We start from the raw sequence: 16,660 nt of genomic DNA on the forward strand, positions 1-16,660 counted from the left end.
TTGCATGTTTCTCCATATTTCTCAAAGTTTGGAAAGGTTAAAGTATCTATTTGAGGGCAATCTTTTTTCTTTACAGTAATGAAAAATGTCTCAGTCTTCTCAACTATTGCCCAAATTACCATATTGACGATTGGCAGTGACACAAGCTATATTTTATAGAAATATGCCATTCATTCTGCTGTGCCAGATCACCTGCCAATTAGGACTGGATATGTGTGGACAAAATAATTTATCAATGGAGACTGGAGAGAATTCCAGCATCATTTTTGAGTCATTGTATCCAGCAGGAAATGTTGGCTTCACTAGTGGACCAGGTTCCATTTTGGGAAATTCACCATTGTAAGGTAGTTCCATTTGAAATATAACCTCAAAGCCACAATAGGAACAAAATAACCACAACAACAAAAAAAAAAAAAACAAAACATAAATACATAGCAATTTTTATACTTGGCTTGTATTAAGGAATCATTCATCATACAATCCACGTCCATGCTCCGTCAGGAAAATCCCATTGGAAACTTGATAGAGATGAACTCCGCAGTTAGCTGAGGTGCTCTTAGTGCTCCAGCCATTTTTCATTCCAAGTGCTATTGGCACTTGCATTCGTTTGAAGTTCGGGAGTTTCATGGTTGAGCAGATCAGTGGTTGTGGTATTCCAGCTTGCCTAGGGTGCAGTCCTTTTTGGATTTTCTGAGACCAGAGTGTGGTGATACTTTTTATGACTTTTCAGATAATAATGTTTTGGTGCATTAAAGTAATTAGTGTTTAACTAGCAGCTTTTTCCCCTTTTACTAGAAATCCTGGGAAATAAAACCATTCTCAGTGTTGCTCAAAAACATTTTCAGACAGAAGGACACAGCATAGTAAGTGAAAGCAAGAATGTTTAATATTTAACATGTAAGAGCAAAAGGGAGCAATGTAACAATAATAGTAATGATGATTATAATAATCCTTACATCCATTTTTTAACCTGCCCATCCAGGGAAGCATCTTGGGGCAATAATAATTTTGAAATATTTCTATATTATATAAAAAAATCTTGGGACGAGACGAGACTTTTTCAGAGAGACAAGACGAGACATTTTCAGAGAGATAATTTCATGTCCCGCAAGACGAGACTTTGTGCCAAGAGATGAACTGAAAACCAAACAGGTCCAAGTGGGGGCAGAAATAAAAGACAAACAGTAGAAGAAGAAAAGACAAAGAGTAGAAGACAAAGTAGAACGTCGTAAAGAGGTTCAAAAACATAGGCGTGATACACATGCAGAGCAGGTTAGAGATTAAGTACTAAAATTCGAAAATCTCAAAAAATTTATAGTAAGGATCGCATTAGCGCTAACAAATGGAAATTATTACTCGCCGAAATAACGGAACAGCAAAAAGAGATTGAATATATGGACATGGGTGACATGACAGAGATACTACAAGTTTCATTTCAAAGAAACCACAATTAGGTCAGGTTTATATTTATGATCACGGAGAAGCGATGCAACATAGAATCGAAAGAGTTCTTTTGATCAGACATATTAGAAATCCTACAGCCGTTAACAGATACAAATCCATACATCCAGAAGTATGGCACTTTACACGCAATTTATCTGAAAAACACGGACAAAGAAGTTTTCTTGGATTTCTATATGAATCTGAAAGACCATGCTCGCATACATAATAAACCAACAGGTGACGAATTGTCAGTGATAATAGTTTCGAAAGACGGAGATATCAAAGGCAGAGTTGATATTCGTGTTTATGCAAAAGCACAGTACGATTCGTCGGAAGCGGCAGATGCAGGAAATGATTAGCACATAGAGCCCGCACAGGGGTTGGCAAGTGTAGCGAGCAGGGGGCAGAGCCCCTAGTTATTTATTAAAATAGATATGAAAGAATTAAGGTTATTTACAGTATATGAGTGTAAAACGTAAGAGCTACACAGACCATAGTGATATATTTAACACTGGTTATGCTTCACTTGTTTAGCACGTGCCATTTCTGACTAAAGCAGCTTTTAAGTGCACTCGCACAGCAAATTGTCTCAGTACTTTATGTGAAAGCTGTCCGAGCATGTCTAACAATGTAAGCCGAAAAAAAATGTTTAAATGATTATCTTTTTTCAAGTAATTAGAAGATTATGTAACCTGTTTTTTCAGTCTTAATAATCTAAACAAGTGCTTAATGCTTTTACAGGTAAGTTGTTCACACAAGTAATTTTATAACCAGAATCCTTGGATATTCTGTATAAATTCTCTACAAGGTAGTAGTATTTTTATGTCTCCAGCCTTTTTCTAGGTGCACTTTTTGTCTCTTCTTCTTTCTATCTTCTGGTTATTTTGAAACTTTATTTTCCCCTCTTGTTTGTAGTTACCTTGCACTGGTGTAATATGGCTATTGAGATTAACCTTTTTAACTCCACTTGGTTTAGGAATGCTAGAAGCAGATGCTTGCTTATCAGCAGGAGTGCAGATTAGGCAAAGATTAGAAATGAAGAGGATGAAGTGGAATGAAAAGATAATGCCAAAAAACTGTTAGGACTGGAGGAAAAAAAAAAAGAAAAGAATAAGTAGTAACTATTTAATAGTGTGGCGGTACAAGAGCCATGCTTAAGCTACAACACCAGTCATATATAATATAGGTTATGGGGATTTGTCCATGAGTACTGAAACAGCACACTCTTTGATGTTTGTCTTGCAGAACACCAGAAGCTTTGTTACTCTGCACTGGTCCTTGCAATGCTGTTCTCCATGGCGGAGCCGCTGCCTTACCATCACTATGGTAACTACACCAGCATGAGCAGGAAACCATTCACATGCTGTGGCGCAGCTTGGAATGGGGGTAGAGTGTGACCCTTACTGTTTACTTTTGCCAACAGAACAGCTGAATGAGAACTTCATCCAGTTCCTGCTGGATGTCATAGAGGAAGGGCTGCCTTCTGACACAACCGACCAGCTCCCTGACCTTTTCATCAATGTGCTGCTTGCCTTCAATCTGCATCAGACGGGTAAGGGGATTCAGCTAGACTGGCACAGTGTTGAAACAAAAGTGGAATAAGGAAACCATAGGAAATTAAATAATTGCTGTCTTCCTTTGTTTCAGTGCCAATGAGCAACATTATTATGGCCACCCTGGTAAAAAGGCCCAACGTTAAGACTTTGTCTGAGAAAATCTTACTGCTGCTTAACCGTGGAGGTGAATGACTGCTCTGATAGAATTTAGTCTCCTGTCTACAACTTCTTTCACCCTCATTCTTTCTCTGGTGTCTCGTTTCAGATGACCCAGTGCGTATGTTTAACCACCAGCCTCAGCCCCCTCATTCTGTACTGAATTTCCTTCAAGATGTGTTTTCTAATGTTGAAACGGCCAGTATTTTCTATCGCACTGACATGATGGTGATGATTGACATCATTGTGCGGCAGATCTCCAATTTGTCCCCAGGAGACAAGGTCAGCATATGGAAAAGGATTATTTTTGTTGTCCCCACTCTTATCTATGAAGAGCCTGTCTTTTTTTGTCCATGTCATTTTATAGCAGATTTATATACCATTGGTCTCTCTTGTTCAATCTCATTTCAGCAAGGCCACACCAACCACAGGTTTTTATAGCCAGCAGTCTCAGAATTGTATGGAGTTTACCTGTTTGAGCATTTAAAAGAATTCAGGGATAATACAATGTAAACATAATCTCTGATAGATAAATAAATAGTTGTGTTTCCAATAGTTATTTATTTAGTAAGTGGAAGTATTTGGGAAGCCACTGGACATAAATGGTGTCTTTTGGGTTGTATTGCAATTTTAGAACTCAGGCTCACACTTCATGTTTTGACCTATTTGGCAACCCAGTGGTGACTTTTTAAACATATCTGGACTGGCAAACAGTGCCTACAGATTAAAAGTGACATACATGAATATAAACACAGGAAATTTTGCCTTTTCAATCATTTATTCAACTTCTTCTTTCGGCTGCTCCCATTAGTGGTCACAACAGCGGATCATCTTCTTCCATATCTTTCTGACCTCTGCATCTTACTCTGTTACACCCATCAGCTGCATGTCCTCTCTCACCACATCCATAAACCTTCTCTTAGGCCTTCCTCTTTTCCTCTTCCCTGGCAGCTCTATCCTTAGCACCTTTCTCTCATTATACTCGGCATCTCTCCTCTACACATGTCCAAACCAACTCAATCTCACCTCTCTGACTTTGTCTCCCATCCATCCAACTTGAGCTGACCCTCTAATGTCCTCATTTCTAAGCCTGTCCATCCTCGTCACACTTAGTGCAAATCTTAACATCTTTAACTCTGCCACCTCCAGCTCTGTCTCCTGCTTTCTGGTCAGTGCCACCATCTCCAACCCATATAATATAGCTGGTCTCACTATTGTCCTGTAGAACTTCCCTTTAACTCTTGCTGATATCCGTCTGTCACAAATCACTCCTGACACTCTTCTCCACCCATTCCACCCTGCCTGCACTCTCTTTTCACCTCTCTTCCACAATCCCCATTACTTTGTACTGTTGATTTAGCAAAAATTTCTTCATGTAGGAAACTGCCCACCTCTCTGATGTCCACGCAACGTTCCTTCAGTGGCAAGATGTTTGTGGGTTTTCTTGAATATACTGTCTGTTGCCACAGCAGATCATCTTTTTCCATATTACTCTCACTGCACCACTTATATCACTGTATCTGAGTGGGGAATCACAGCAGCAGCTGATTGGAAAGAGAATTATTGGTATACAGCATGAAGCAGACGCTGCCTCAGCCACGGCAAAATGCTTCAAAGCCTTTCCTGTACAGACTTCGCGGTTTAGAAAACGTTTCATCCCAAGAACTATAAACACACTCAATCAGTCCATCAAGTGCTCCTTGTAGAAGTGTTTGTACTTATAAGTACAATTACCCCACTGTAAACTTGCACTACAGTTATAATATTGCACAACCTGCGCCACTTTATAAAGCGCGTATTTACATATGATGACAATATCATTTTTAAGATGAAAAGCAGCAAAATATGTTGATTATATTATACAGATAAAACTTTAACTTCATTTAAATAATCTGTATCATTAATAATTAAACATGTGAGGACACGATGCCGCAGCGCTAGCTAGTTCACAGATTGCTCCTGCCTTGCGTTGTATTCTTGCTGGTGCTGACGCGACACTGGAAGGATAGACAGATCCTTAAAAGTTTTGAAGAATCAGCGTTCTAAGCTTACAAATGGCTTCACGTCTATTACAGAGTTGATTGTGTGGCGATTGGGTATTTGGAGAAAGAAAAGTAGGACAGGAATTGGAGGTTAGTACGTTTGAAAGAGACAGTACTTCTGTAATAAATTATTTCATTGAAGGTCGCGCATGGCACAGCAAGCCTCTTGCATGAGACACGACCAATCACTGCGCCACCATGTTCCCATGTTTAATAACATGCTTTCATTCCTATCATCATGAAAAAGATATCACATATACATCTCAGTATTTTAATTATTCACAGAGCTGTAATATCACGAATGTAATGGATTATGTGTCCTGTCGGAGAAAGAGAAAGCCAGTTTAAGAAGCAAGTAGTGATTCACACACATAGAGCACATAGAAGATCAAATACAGAACAAAGCATTTAACGTGCTACTTTAGTTACAATGGGATTTGAGAAACTAGTAAATTAAACAATTTTAAGATGAAGTTTATGATGTTCTACTTTAATGGCAAAATAAACTACGTGATTAAAGTGGAAATTTCGAGATTAAAGTTGACATTTCATGCTTTTTTTCCCACTGTGTGCCTATTTGTTTTGTCTGTACCCTATAAGCTTTCATATGACACTCAGACAGTGGGCTACGACTCGCCTTTTCACGGCAACTTTGATATGTGACTTCTTTTTTATTTTGGGCACTGTGCGACTTTGTGAACTTGAGCTTTCGAGTTGCTCCGACACTGTCACTCGATCAACTTCCTTTTGTTGATTATACCACTGTTTAAACCAACAAATAGTACGTTTTTCCTTTGCCTCCACTTGGTATTTGCTGAAATTCTTATATTTTCCCCCGTGCTTTTCCCATTGTCTTTTCACAGAAGGCTATTTTATATTGATTTGCATATTCAAAGAGGCGTAATTCTGGGAGGAGTTGGGGCGGGACAGAAGGCGCGTGCACGTGTGTTACTTTTCACGCTGATCGGATTTATGTAGTGGAAGAACGTGGAAGTTTACATACGTACAGATTCCTGCATCTGGATTTTTCTGTCCGTACGCACGTTCCCGCTTTTGTGCTTACACCATGTTATAGTGTGAGTTCTACGCACGGCGTTACACATGAGGCCCCTGGTCTTTGCTTTTATTTTCAGTGAATTGCTCAAATGTTCTTTTTCTTGGCACACCTTGCATGCAGGTCACATTTGTGCAATCCTTCTGATTGTAACAAATGGTGTCAAAGTGCATGCATGTACAAGGAATACCTGTAGATCCTGCAATGAAATTTTGGAGTCTTCTTTTAGCATCAATCAGCTCTTAAGATGAATTTCCTGGGCCAACTAGTCCTGGATAAATTAGCAGTTGTTTGAAGAAAGACGTGCAGCTAGTAGATGATTTTCTTTACATTGGAATGATTGATTTCAAAAAATTTGGTGATCTTTTTAATTTCCTTGCCAGACTTGTAGGCACCCACAGCCTTCTTTCTAAGGGCCTTAGAGAGCTCTTTTGATCTTGGCACAGAGACAGCACTCATGTCAATAGCAAAGAGAACACCACACCCTCGATATCTGTGTTTAAACAAAAAAAAGACGGTCCATCTACACAATCTCTTAAGGAACTTCTAATCACTGGCTCCTAATCTAGAGGACCAGATTCTAATTGTATGGACTTGGAGTGGTGATAAATGTAGGATTGTATTTAACTTTTTTCACGTGACAAATCTCCATTTTTGTTAATTTAGATTACGTGAATGACTACAACATGTACATTTTATGTGTCTTTTTTTAAGTATATCACCTTTAGAGCTTAATGCAAAAAGTGCCTAAAGATAAAGTTTACCTGTTTATGCTGAAACAGTCAACAGTTTTCATGGAGTGTAATTTTTTACATGGTTCTATCTGTCTATCATGGTGTGTTTCGTATATATATCTATCTAGCTGTCTATTAGCTAGATAGATCTGTGAAAGACACTATATATCTGTTTTTGTCTTATATTGAAGCATCTACAAATAGTTTTAAGATCTAACTGAAATATCTGAAGCATATTAGTTTCTATGCTAAAATAGGTACACAAGAAATCCAATTAAGAGCGGCTTATTTAACAGGCACAAAATAGCTGGAGAGTAAAACCAGCAGAAGTTAGTTTGACCAACTTTTTAGTTAAAGAGCACTTGTGCCCATTTTCTGAAGTCTTGTATAGAGGGGACTTCTCAAATGTTTCAGGTCCTTTTGTGTGCTTTGAAAAAGTCTGTTTATTCCATTCTGCTGGAGGAGGGTGCTTTCCTGTTATCCTATTTTTATTAAATCCCATTTTAGTATTTTTTTTATTAGAATAATAATAATTATACACCAATGCCACCCAAAAGTATCTTGCATGCCATTTGCTGGATCACTTTACCTCTATGCTGCCTGATATTTTTCTCTCTCTTGCTTCTGTAGCTGCGGATGGAGTACCTCTCCTTGATGCTCGCCATTATTAACACTACTGACTACCTCCAGCATCGTCACCGCTTAGCAGATCTGCAGGGGGTGCTTCAGCGTATCCTGAGAGAAGCTGAGGTCGGTGAAGCCAGCCAAATGGACAAGTTAATTGTGCAGGAGATTTACAGAGAATTTCCAGAGATTGCTGAAACAGTCTAAGACTGACAGGAGGTGCCAACAATATGTTATTAGTGACGGCAGTTCCTTCTCCTCCACCCCATCACCTCAGTCCTTGTTTGGTATATTGAGGAGAACAGGGCTTCAGGGAACCTCAGCCTCTTCCCCGTTTGCCACTTCCTGGTTTGTAGTTTTGTTAGATTGAATTCCTGACCCCATCGTGTGGCCTTTTCAGCCCTGTCAGATCCCCCTTTACTCATGCAGCCCTTGCTCTTCTCAGCCAGCTTCTGCTGTAGTATCTTGGTGCCTTTGTCATGTAAGTGCAGTGACAAGTAGCAGTCTCGTGCTGCCCTGTTGGTGGGAGCACAGGACAGGCCTCCTGGCCGCTGTTTCACCATATCATCATACATTTCTAAAGCACTGCTTATCCCAAGTAATGGTAAAACAACAGTCTAGTCAGCTTAACCCAAAGCCAGCAAAGATGTGATGTGATTATAGAACAGCTGTCTTTGCAGAATGTCCCAAAATACATTGCTGTGCAGTACCCACAGGGTCAGATCTTTTTGGCCTTGAGTCGGGTTGTGGCTCAGAACATGTCAGGCACCAGTGAACAATGACAAAAATGAAAGCCGTACTACAGAAATGACTACATGTCAGTTCGCAGTTCACACTCCTCATAAGCAGACCTTCCTGTGACCCGTGCCAAACACTTTGCCAGGGTTTCTTCTGGCTTTGCTTTGCTTTGCTTCTGTGCACTTTTGTGGAATCCAACCCCGACTTCCATCCCAGTTTGACCAGGGTTGTGAGTTTTGCTGCACCAAGTTGTCTGTAGTGAAGGACACGTCTACGTAAAATTGTTCTCCTTTGAGAGCTGAAAAAAATGTGTCTGTGGGCCAGCTTGCTCTTCGCTCTTGTTCTCACTGTGACATGGTGGGTGAGGAGGAGGGTTTTGATATTGGCACAGGAATATCATGTAAAGAAAATGTATTGGATGTTTAAAGAAATAAAGTTTCTGTATTTTCTTAAAACTTCTGAATAAACTATTACTATGTGGTAACGGAAGCCCCGTGGCTGACAGGGAAGTATCTGTTGTGGTGGGGTCCAACTGTGCATTGGACATTTTCTGCTTGGCCTGGTTAACTGAGGAAAAATTGAGTTGTGCAGTTGTCCGTTCTAGTCCAGCTCCATACTTTGAGCAGAATGCACCCAGATGTGTCTTTGCGAGAACAATGGGAAGAAGTGTGGGGTCCATCGTGATAATTCACATGAAGGTGTTAAATTCTAAACCACACTCCAACAACTTAGCCTGAACATTTATATTCTGGATGTTTTTCCCTTATAAAATTGCACATTAAATTCCCCAGACCTTGCTGACTGTCAAGCAGTGAGCTTATACTGTATGACCCAAGGCCAGACCTAAGCAAGACCACCCCCCACCCCCGCTTCCCCACCTCTCCCCAGGGTCACTCCGGTTGAGACATTCATCAATCTTATTTCCTTTGCAGAACATTTCTAACTGAATTAGATGTCATTAGCACACCTGTCATGTGACCCAATTACCAGAAATATGAGTCGCTTCTGGAACGGCAACATAATTAAGTATACATCTTGTATGAATGCATGGATTGTATTTATCTGGAAGTCGACAGAGCGAAACAAGATTAGGTACCAAGAGTGTATCCGGAGGGATAGGGCACTATTCACTAATGTGGAATTTTTGATTTCACCTCATCTACTACTAATTACCTTTGAGATCTATTCTTAAATCTGGACTGGTTTGTATCATTATGGAGGACACACTTCTCTGTTCTGTTTTGCTCGCATTGATATGGAGAAGAAAGGTGAGGACACCCTTTCTAGGTCCACCTCACTCAGACATTTCCAGATGAAGGCAATGAGACATGATGGAGACTGGCTGCCAAGCTCCTGTGATTACAGATATCTCGGTCTATTCAATCTTTTTAGCTAGGTAAGTGGTTGATATCCCCCCCAACACTACTTTGGGGCATCTCAGACCACTTTAGCCATAGAAAAAATTTGAAGGCATTCAGTCTTGTCCTGCCTTCATTTCCATTTTTGTTGTGGTTCCTGACATCTTCATGTTCCATAGCATGACACCCATTGACACGTAATGATCGGTTGGTGACAACCAGAGGTGCTCAAGCATCACACTTGGACTTATCACATCACCATGCTGTGTGTATTAACACATAACTGACAAGTACTTCTATGTAAAGTAAATTAAAGAATATCCATGACCATACATTTAGAAAACACAGAAGGGCAGCTAATGGTTGTGACAGCCGTTCCCATCCCTGCAGTTTCTTGCATGTTCTTGCTACTAAGGCAGTGTTTCTTGTCTACTGGTAGAGCACATGGACACTTTACAGCTCCCATCTACGATGACATGTAAAATGGCAGAAAGTATGTATGGGGCTTTAAGCCAACTGGAAGACAACTCTGACCTTCTGGCATCCAATCCAATAACCTGGAGTGTTGGTCAAAGTTCTTCTTGTCTAATTTCTAGTTAACTTGCACCTGATATAAATCGCACAATTCTAATGCAGGAGGCCCATGCCTCCCCAACGTGGCATTGTCCACACAAGCTACTTATGGCATGTTGAAGACCACACTGCTTGGTTTCTCAAATTACATTTGCAGCTTATTCCCATTATTTTCATATTTCTTACAGCTGGTTTACTTTAGAACTTTTACGATTTTCAAATATCGGCTGATTTGTAGGACATGGTGGGCCCAGTGTCGTGTGTTCAAGTCCTGTACCTGCCCATCGTCTATGTGCGTTTCTTCTGGGCAGTTTAATTGATGACTCTGAATTGGCTCAGAGTGGGCTGTGAATGGACGGCTGGCTCTTACCTTGTGCCCAGTGCTGCCTGTATGGACTCTTCTTCCTCTACAACCCTGAATTGGATGGAGTTTGAGGATGTCATATTCTGTATGCTGTGTTTTACTTTAAGCAATAACATTTATTTTTGATATCCTCAGCTGATGTTACTTTAGGCATATTTTCCCCAGCAATGACCAAACCATCTCACAGTCTCGCTGACGCTTCCGGCTTTTCCTGTAATGGAGCTGCAAACTGTAGTGTGAGATGTTTTGTATGGTTTCTTCACTCTTCACTTTCCTTCTTGACTCGTTCATCAGGGTTGTGCCTTCCTTTCTGAGCGTTGTCCAAGCTGAAGCAGTCCAAGTTGTCTAGCAGATTAGCAACAATGTCATTTCCTGTCATCCGACTTTACCAGGAGATGACCTGCATGTCTAGCGATGAACCAGTCAGTTGTAAAGGTGTAGCGGTCCAGTGCCGCTAAGGTTCACACTGTCGAGAAGGCACTGATTTATTTATTTTTATGGTGGAGATTCCAGCCTTGGCCCGACCCGCACGCACTCACAAACAGAGAAAAAAACAAAGCAAACCGGTAATCAAACAGCCAATAAAGAATGTAATAAAATCAACAAAAACAACGATCCTACCCCAGTCCCTTTACGGCGATGTACAATAAACACTCGATATAAAGTGCATGGAAAATGGCAATGGATGACATGTAATGATGAAGATAGATAGTCCAGAGATCTACATTCAATGTAAAGATAGTACTACCAGTAGTTCAAGAAATGGAGAAGATGGGTGGAAGGGTTCAGGAGCGCTCCCTTCTACACAGGATAGCTATAAATCCACATACAGTTAGGTCCATAAATATTTGGACAGAGACAACTTTTTTCTAATTTTGGTTCTGTACATTATCACAATGAATTTTAAATGAAACAACTCCGATGCAGTTGAAGTGCAGACTTTCAGCTTTAATTCAGTGGGGTGAACAAAACGATTGCATAAAAATGTGAGGCAACTAAAGCATTTTTTGAACACAATCCCTTCATTTCATGGGCTCAAAAGTAATTGGACAAATTAAATAACTGGAAATAAAATGTTCATTAATAATACTTGGTTGAAACCCCTTTGCTGGCAATGACAGCCTGGAGTCTTGAACTCATGGACATCATCAGATGCTGGGTTTCCTCCTTTTTAATGCTCTGCCAGGCCTTTACTGCAGCGGCTTTCAGTTGCTGTTTGTTTGTGGGCCTTTCTGTCTGAAGTTTAGTCTTCAACAAGTGAAATGCATGCTCAATTGGGTTAAGATCAGGTGACTGACTTGGCCATTCAAGAATTTTCCACTTCTTTGCTTTAATAAACTCCTGGGTTGCTTTGGCTGTATGTTTTGGGTCATTGTCCATCTGTATCATGAAACGCCGCCCAATCAATTTGACTGCATTTAGCTGGATTTGAGCAGACAGTATGTCTCTGAACACCTCAGAATTAATTCGGCTGCTTCTGTCCTGTGTCACATCATCAATAAACACTAGTGTCCCAGTGCCACTGACAGCCATGCACGCCCAAGCCATCGCACTGCCTCCACCGTGTTTTACAGATGATGTGGTATGCTTTGGATAATGAGCTGTTCCACGCCTTCTCCATACTTTTTTCTTGCCATCATTCTAGTAGAGGTTGATCTTGGTTTCATCTGTCCAAAGAATGTTTTTCCAGAACTGTGCTGGCTTTTTTAGATGTTCTTTAGCAAAGTCCAATCTAGCCTTTCTATTCTTGAGGCTTATGAGTAGCTTGCACCTTGCAGTGCACCCTCTGTATTTACTTTCATGCAGTCTTCTCTTTATGGTAGACTTGGATATCGATACGCCTACCCCCTGGAGAGTGTTGTTCACTTGGTTGGCTGTTGTGAAGCGGTTTCTCTTCACCATGTAAATGATTCTGCAATCATCCACCACTGTTGTCTTCCGTGGATGTCCAGGTCTTTTTGCGTTGCTGAATTCACCAGTGCTTGCTTTCTTTCTCAGGATGTACCAAACTGTAGATTTTGCCACTCGTAATATTGTAGCAATTTCTCGGATGGGTTTTTTCTGTTTTCACAGCTTAAGGATGGCTTCTTTCACCTGCATGGAGAGCTCCTTTGACCGCATGTTGTCTGTTCACAGCAAAATCTTCCACATGCAAGCACCACACCTCAAATCAACTCCAGGCCTTGTATCTGCTTAATTGATAATGGCATTACGATGGACTTGCCCACACCTGCCCATGAAATAGCCTTTGAGTCAATTGTCCAATTACTTTTGAGCCCCTGAAATGAAGGGATTGTGTTCAAAAAATGCTTTAGTTGTCTCATATTTTTATGCAATCGTTTTGTTCACCCCACTGAATTAAAGCTGAAAGTCTGCACTTCGACTGCATTGGAGTTGTTTCATTTAAAATTCATTGTGGTAATGTACAGAACCAAAATTAGAAAAAAGTTGTCTCTGTCCAAATATTTATGGGCCTAACTGTATGTCCTCATGTACGCAGGCTGACGGCAGACAATCCAGACCCCAAACAAGAAACGATCCAGGACAAAAATGAATAAGCACAGGTAACCCAACAGAAGGTAGACAGACAGGAACTTTAGACACGAAATACAAAATACTTTTTTTTTCCTTTTGGTCACCGGCCCCTTTTTAAAAGCTGCGTTGACCCCTTTTGACCCCAACAGCCACTGCAGGGACTGCTGGGAGTTGCAGTTTCAAACTCTAGTAGCGCCGCTACAAAGCAGGTATGTGGATCAGAAAAACTGTGTGGTGCACAGCAGTCAGTAAGACCCAAACTTCCTTACGAATGTTGCCAACACCTTGCTGAATGCATGCCTTGAAGAATTCAAGCTGTTCTGAAGGTAGGAGGAGGTCCTAACTGCTACTGGATAAGCAGACCTAGTAATGTAAACGTTACATATCCTGCTGCCCACCCCTGCCTGTTTTACACTGCATGTGGTAAACCTGCTTCTCCTAATCAACCTAAATCTACTCATCTCTGGCTTATGTGCTACTACAAATGTTAAAAGATGCTAACACTGGGATGGGCCTCTCTTTGCTCTCCAAACTGCCAAAGTTCTTCATGGCATGGATTCCACAAGATGTTGGGACACCTTCCTTTGAGATTGACATGATTGCATCACACAAGTTCTGCAGATTTGTCAGCTGTACATTCATGCTGCGAATCTCCAGTACTATCATGTCCCAAGATCCGGTGCCTGGCAAGCCCACTGAAGAACACCGAACTCCTTGTCAGGTTCATGAAACCAGGCTGAGACGACTTCTGTTTTGTGTCATGGTGCGTTATCATGATGGGGGTAAGCCACTGGAGGATGGGTAAATTGTGGCCATGAAGGGGTACAAATGGTCAGCAACAAAACTCAAATAGGCCTGGGCATTCAAGGGTTGACAGAATGGTATTAATGGGGCTCAAAGTGTGCCAAGAAAGCACCCCGTCGCACACACACACCATTACATCGCTGCCGCCAGCAGCAGCCTGGACTGTTGATACAGGGTATGTTGGGATTTATGCATTTGGCATCAAATTCTGATTCTACCATCTGTGTGCATATGCAGAAATCGAGATTCATCAGACTAGGCTACAATTTTCCAGTCTTCGGCTGCCCAGTTTTGGTCAGTCTGAGCTCATGGCAGCCTCAGCTTTCTCTTTTTAGCTGACAGCAATGAAACTGACATGGTCTTCTGCTGTTGTAGCCCACTGCTTGAAGGTCAAAGTGTTCTGTATTCTGAGATGCTTTTCTGCTGCCCAACATTGCACAGAGTGGTCATCTGAGTGACTGTAGCCTTTCTGTCTCCTCTGGTCTCCCTCAGTAACAAGGCGTTTCTGTCTGCAGGACTGCCGCTCACTCAATGTTTTTTTTTTTGTTTTTCACAGTATTCTTAGTAAACTCTAGAGACTGTTGTAAGTGTAAATTATCCTAGAGGTCAGCAGTTACAGAAATACCCAAACCAGCCTGTCTGGTACTAACAAGCATACCACTGGTTGAAATCACTGAGGTAACATTTTTCCCCAATTCTGGTGCTGGATGTGAACATTAACTGAAGCTCCTGATCTGCTTCTGCATGAGTTTGTGCATTGTGCTGCTGCCACATGACTGGATGATAAGGAATTGCATGTATAAGCAGTTGTACAGGTAGCAGTACAGGTATTCACAATAATTTTCATGATGAATGGAAAAAAAAAAAAAAACACGGCTCCAGAGATGCAAATTCGATTGACAGTCTGTGTGGAGTTCGTAAAATTAAATGGATGAACTGTATGGATGGATTAATGGCCGGATGGATGGATGACATGAACATGAGCAACTGCAGCTACAACTCTGTGTCAAGCCCCATGCTCCGTGGTAAGAGACCCCTTGAGGATTTACGAAATCAGACAGACGCGAAATTTGTAATTTAATGCAGCGTACGGCCCGTGGGGGAAGGGGGGCGATGGCACACGAGTGACAGTGGAGGATGCGCAATCTAATTAGACCGTCCGGCTCGAGACAGCTGCGATTGCACGAGGTGGGCCTCTCGCCAGTGTGTGAGATGGGGGGTGGAGGTCATGTCGCTGATCTCCTTCAATGTTTCCCATTAACCTGCTATAACCCTGCAAATGGTGCTGATGGAACACTTTACAGTCAACGCCAATCCGCGGCTTTATCTATTTCGAGTTCCCATTGGAAGATGTTCCTTCCCAGTCTACAGCTTGGAAGAGTAAAATTCTAAAGAGTTTAAAGTTGTTTCTGTAACCTACATAACTGGTCTCCTCTCCTCTCTTTGTACTCCTGTAGAGTACTTTGTAAACAAAAAAGATTAGTTCTGTCACTACATCTCATAACAAACTTACGTTAAACAGATTTACACATAATAAATAAAATGACATGTTCAAAACTCACTAATCCGATTCAGGTTCGTGCGGCGGGGGAAGCCCAACCCCGCAACATTGAAAACAATGCAGGAAAACCCCCGGGGCTGCCTTAGGGACAGAGCGAAACAAACACTCGCCAGGTCAGCTGAGCGTAACGTGTTGTGCGGAGAACACGTGGGAAGACAACGAGCAGGGGGTTATGGGCGCGGGGACAATAATAATAATATTAGTAATAACAATAATATAGATAGATAGATAGATAGATAGATAGATAGATAGATAGATAGATAGATAGATAGATAGATAGATAGATAGATAGATAGATAGATAGATAGATAGATAGGAAAGGCGCTATATTCAAAAGGCATTTATGAAGGCCAGTATTGTAAGATAGATATAGATAGAACTTTATTTGCCTCAGAGGAAAAACATGGCTTTTTACAAAATCTCAATAAATTATTAAATACATAACAAACAAATACACATATTACTAAAAAGAAAGAAAAACTTCGTAATTGTCTAAATATAAAAAAAGATTTCAGGGCAAGTTATTAAACGCTAAACTTGAACTTCGATTCGAATTCTAGTTTAACATGTTGGATTTTCTCACTCTCTTCTTTCTTGGATTTCTTCCCACACACTGACATCCATTATGTCTTTCGTTTGTGAATGCAAATTGGACCAGTGCTAAGAATTGTGAGCGGGTGAATCACGACCAGGAAGTGCCTTGCGCCGGTGCTGTCTGGATCCGACACCCACTACCGTGAAGGTTTGAGTAATAATTTAACGTATATTAGCGAGACAGACATGGAGAGGTAAGGAAAGGCGCTACATGCGCCTTTGCACACAACCACTAATGCTTCCAGGCTGCCACACGACACTTCACACAGCAACAGACATTATATGTTGGTTTATGTGAGAAACTATTGTTTTGTGTGCTTTTCAGAAAATATTTTTTGGAAAAATATTCAGCCCTGGGAGAAAAGGGGAAAAAAATCTGCCCTAAAAGAGTTAAATATAAAGAGAGAGTTACTGTATAATGCTTATATGGACAGCTTTTTCCTCTATAAGTTTAGATATTTTTGGAATCAAAGATGATATTCTTTTGTTTTTTGTTGGGTTCAGAAATAAACCCAAGACCTGAG

At 41.0% G+C, this 16,660-nt stretch overlaps 1 protein-coding gene across 1 annotated transcript in view; it reads left to right on the forward strand.

The window, feature by feature from the left end:
• LOC114669275 (NCK-interacting protein with SH3 domain-like) overlaps positions 1–8,856 on the forward strand; it is a 31,913-nt gene extending 23,057 nt beyond the window's left edge. Inside the window, exons 9-13 of the mRNA XM_028825513.2 lie at positions 2,689–2,769; positions 2,867–2,995; positions 3,091–3,183; positions 3,265–3,437; positions 7,616–8,856. Of these exons, the coding sequence (XP_028681346.2) occupies positions 2,689–2,769; positions 2,867–2,995; positions 3,091–3,183; positions 3,265–3,437; positions 7,616–7,816 (677 nt within the window). The 3' untranslated portion in view covers positions 7,817–8,856. The remainder of the gene's footprint in view (positions 1–2,688; positions 2,770–2,866; positions 2,996–3,090; positions 3,184–3,264; positions 3,438–7,615) is intronic.
• Positions 8,857–16,660: the final 7,804 nt, after the last annotated feature.

Source organism: Erpetoichthys calabaricus, chromosome 18 (assembly GCF_900747795.2).
Source record: "Erpetoichthys calabaricus chromosome 18, fErpCal1.3, whole genome shotgun sequence".
Lineage (NCBI taxonomy): Eukaryota > Metazoa > Chordata > Cladistia > Polypteriformes > Polypteridae > Erpetoichthys > Erpetoichthys calabaricus.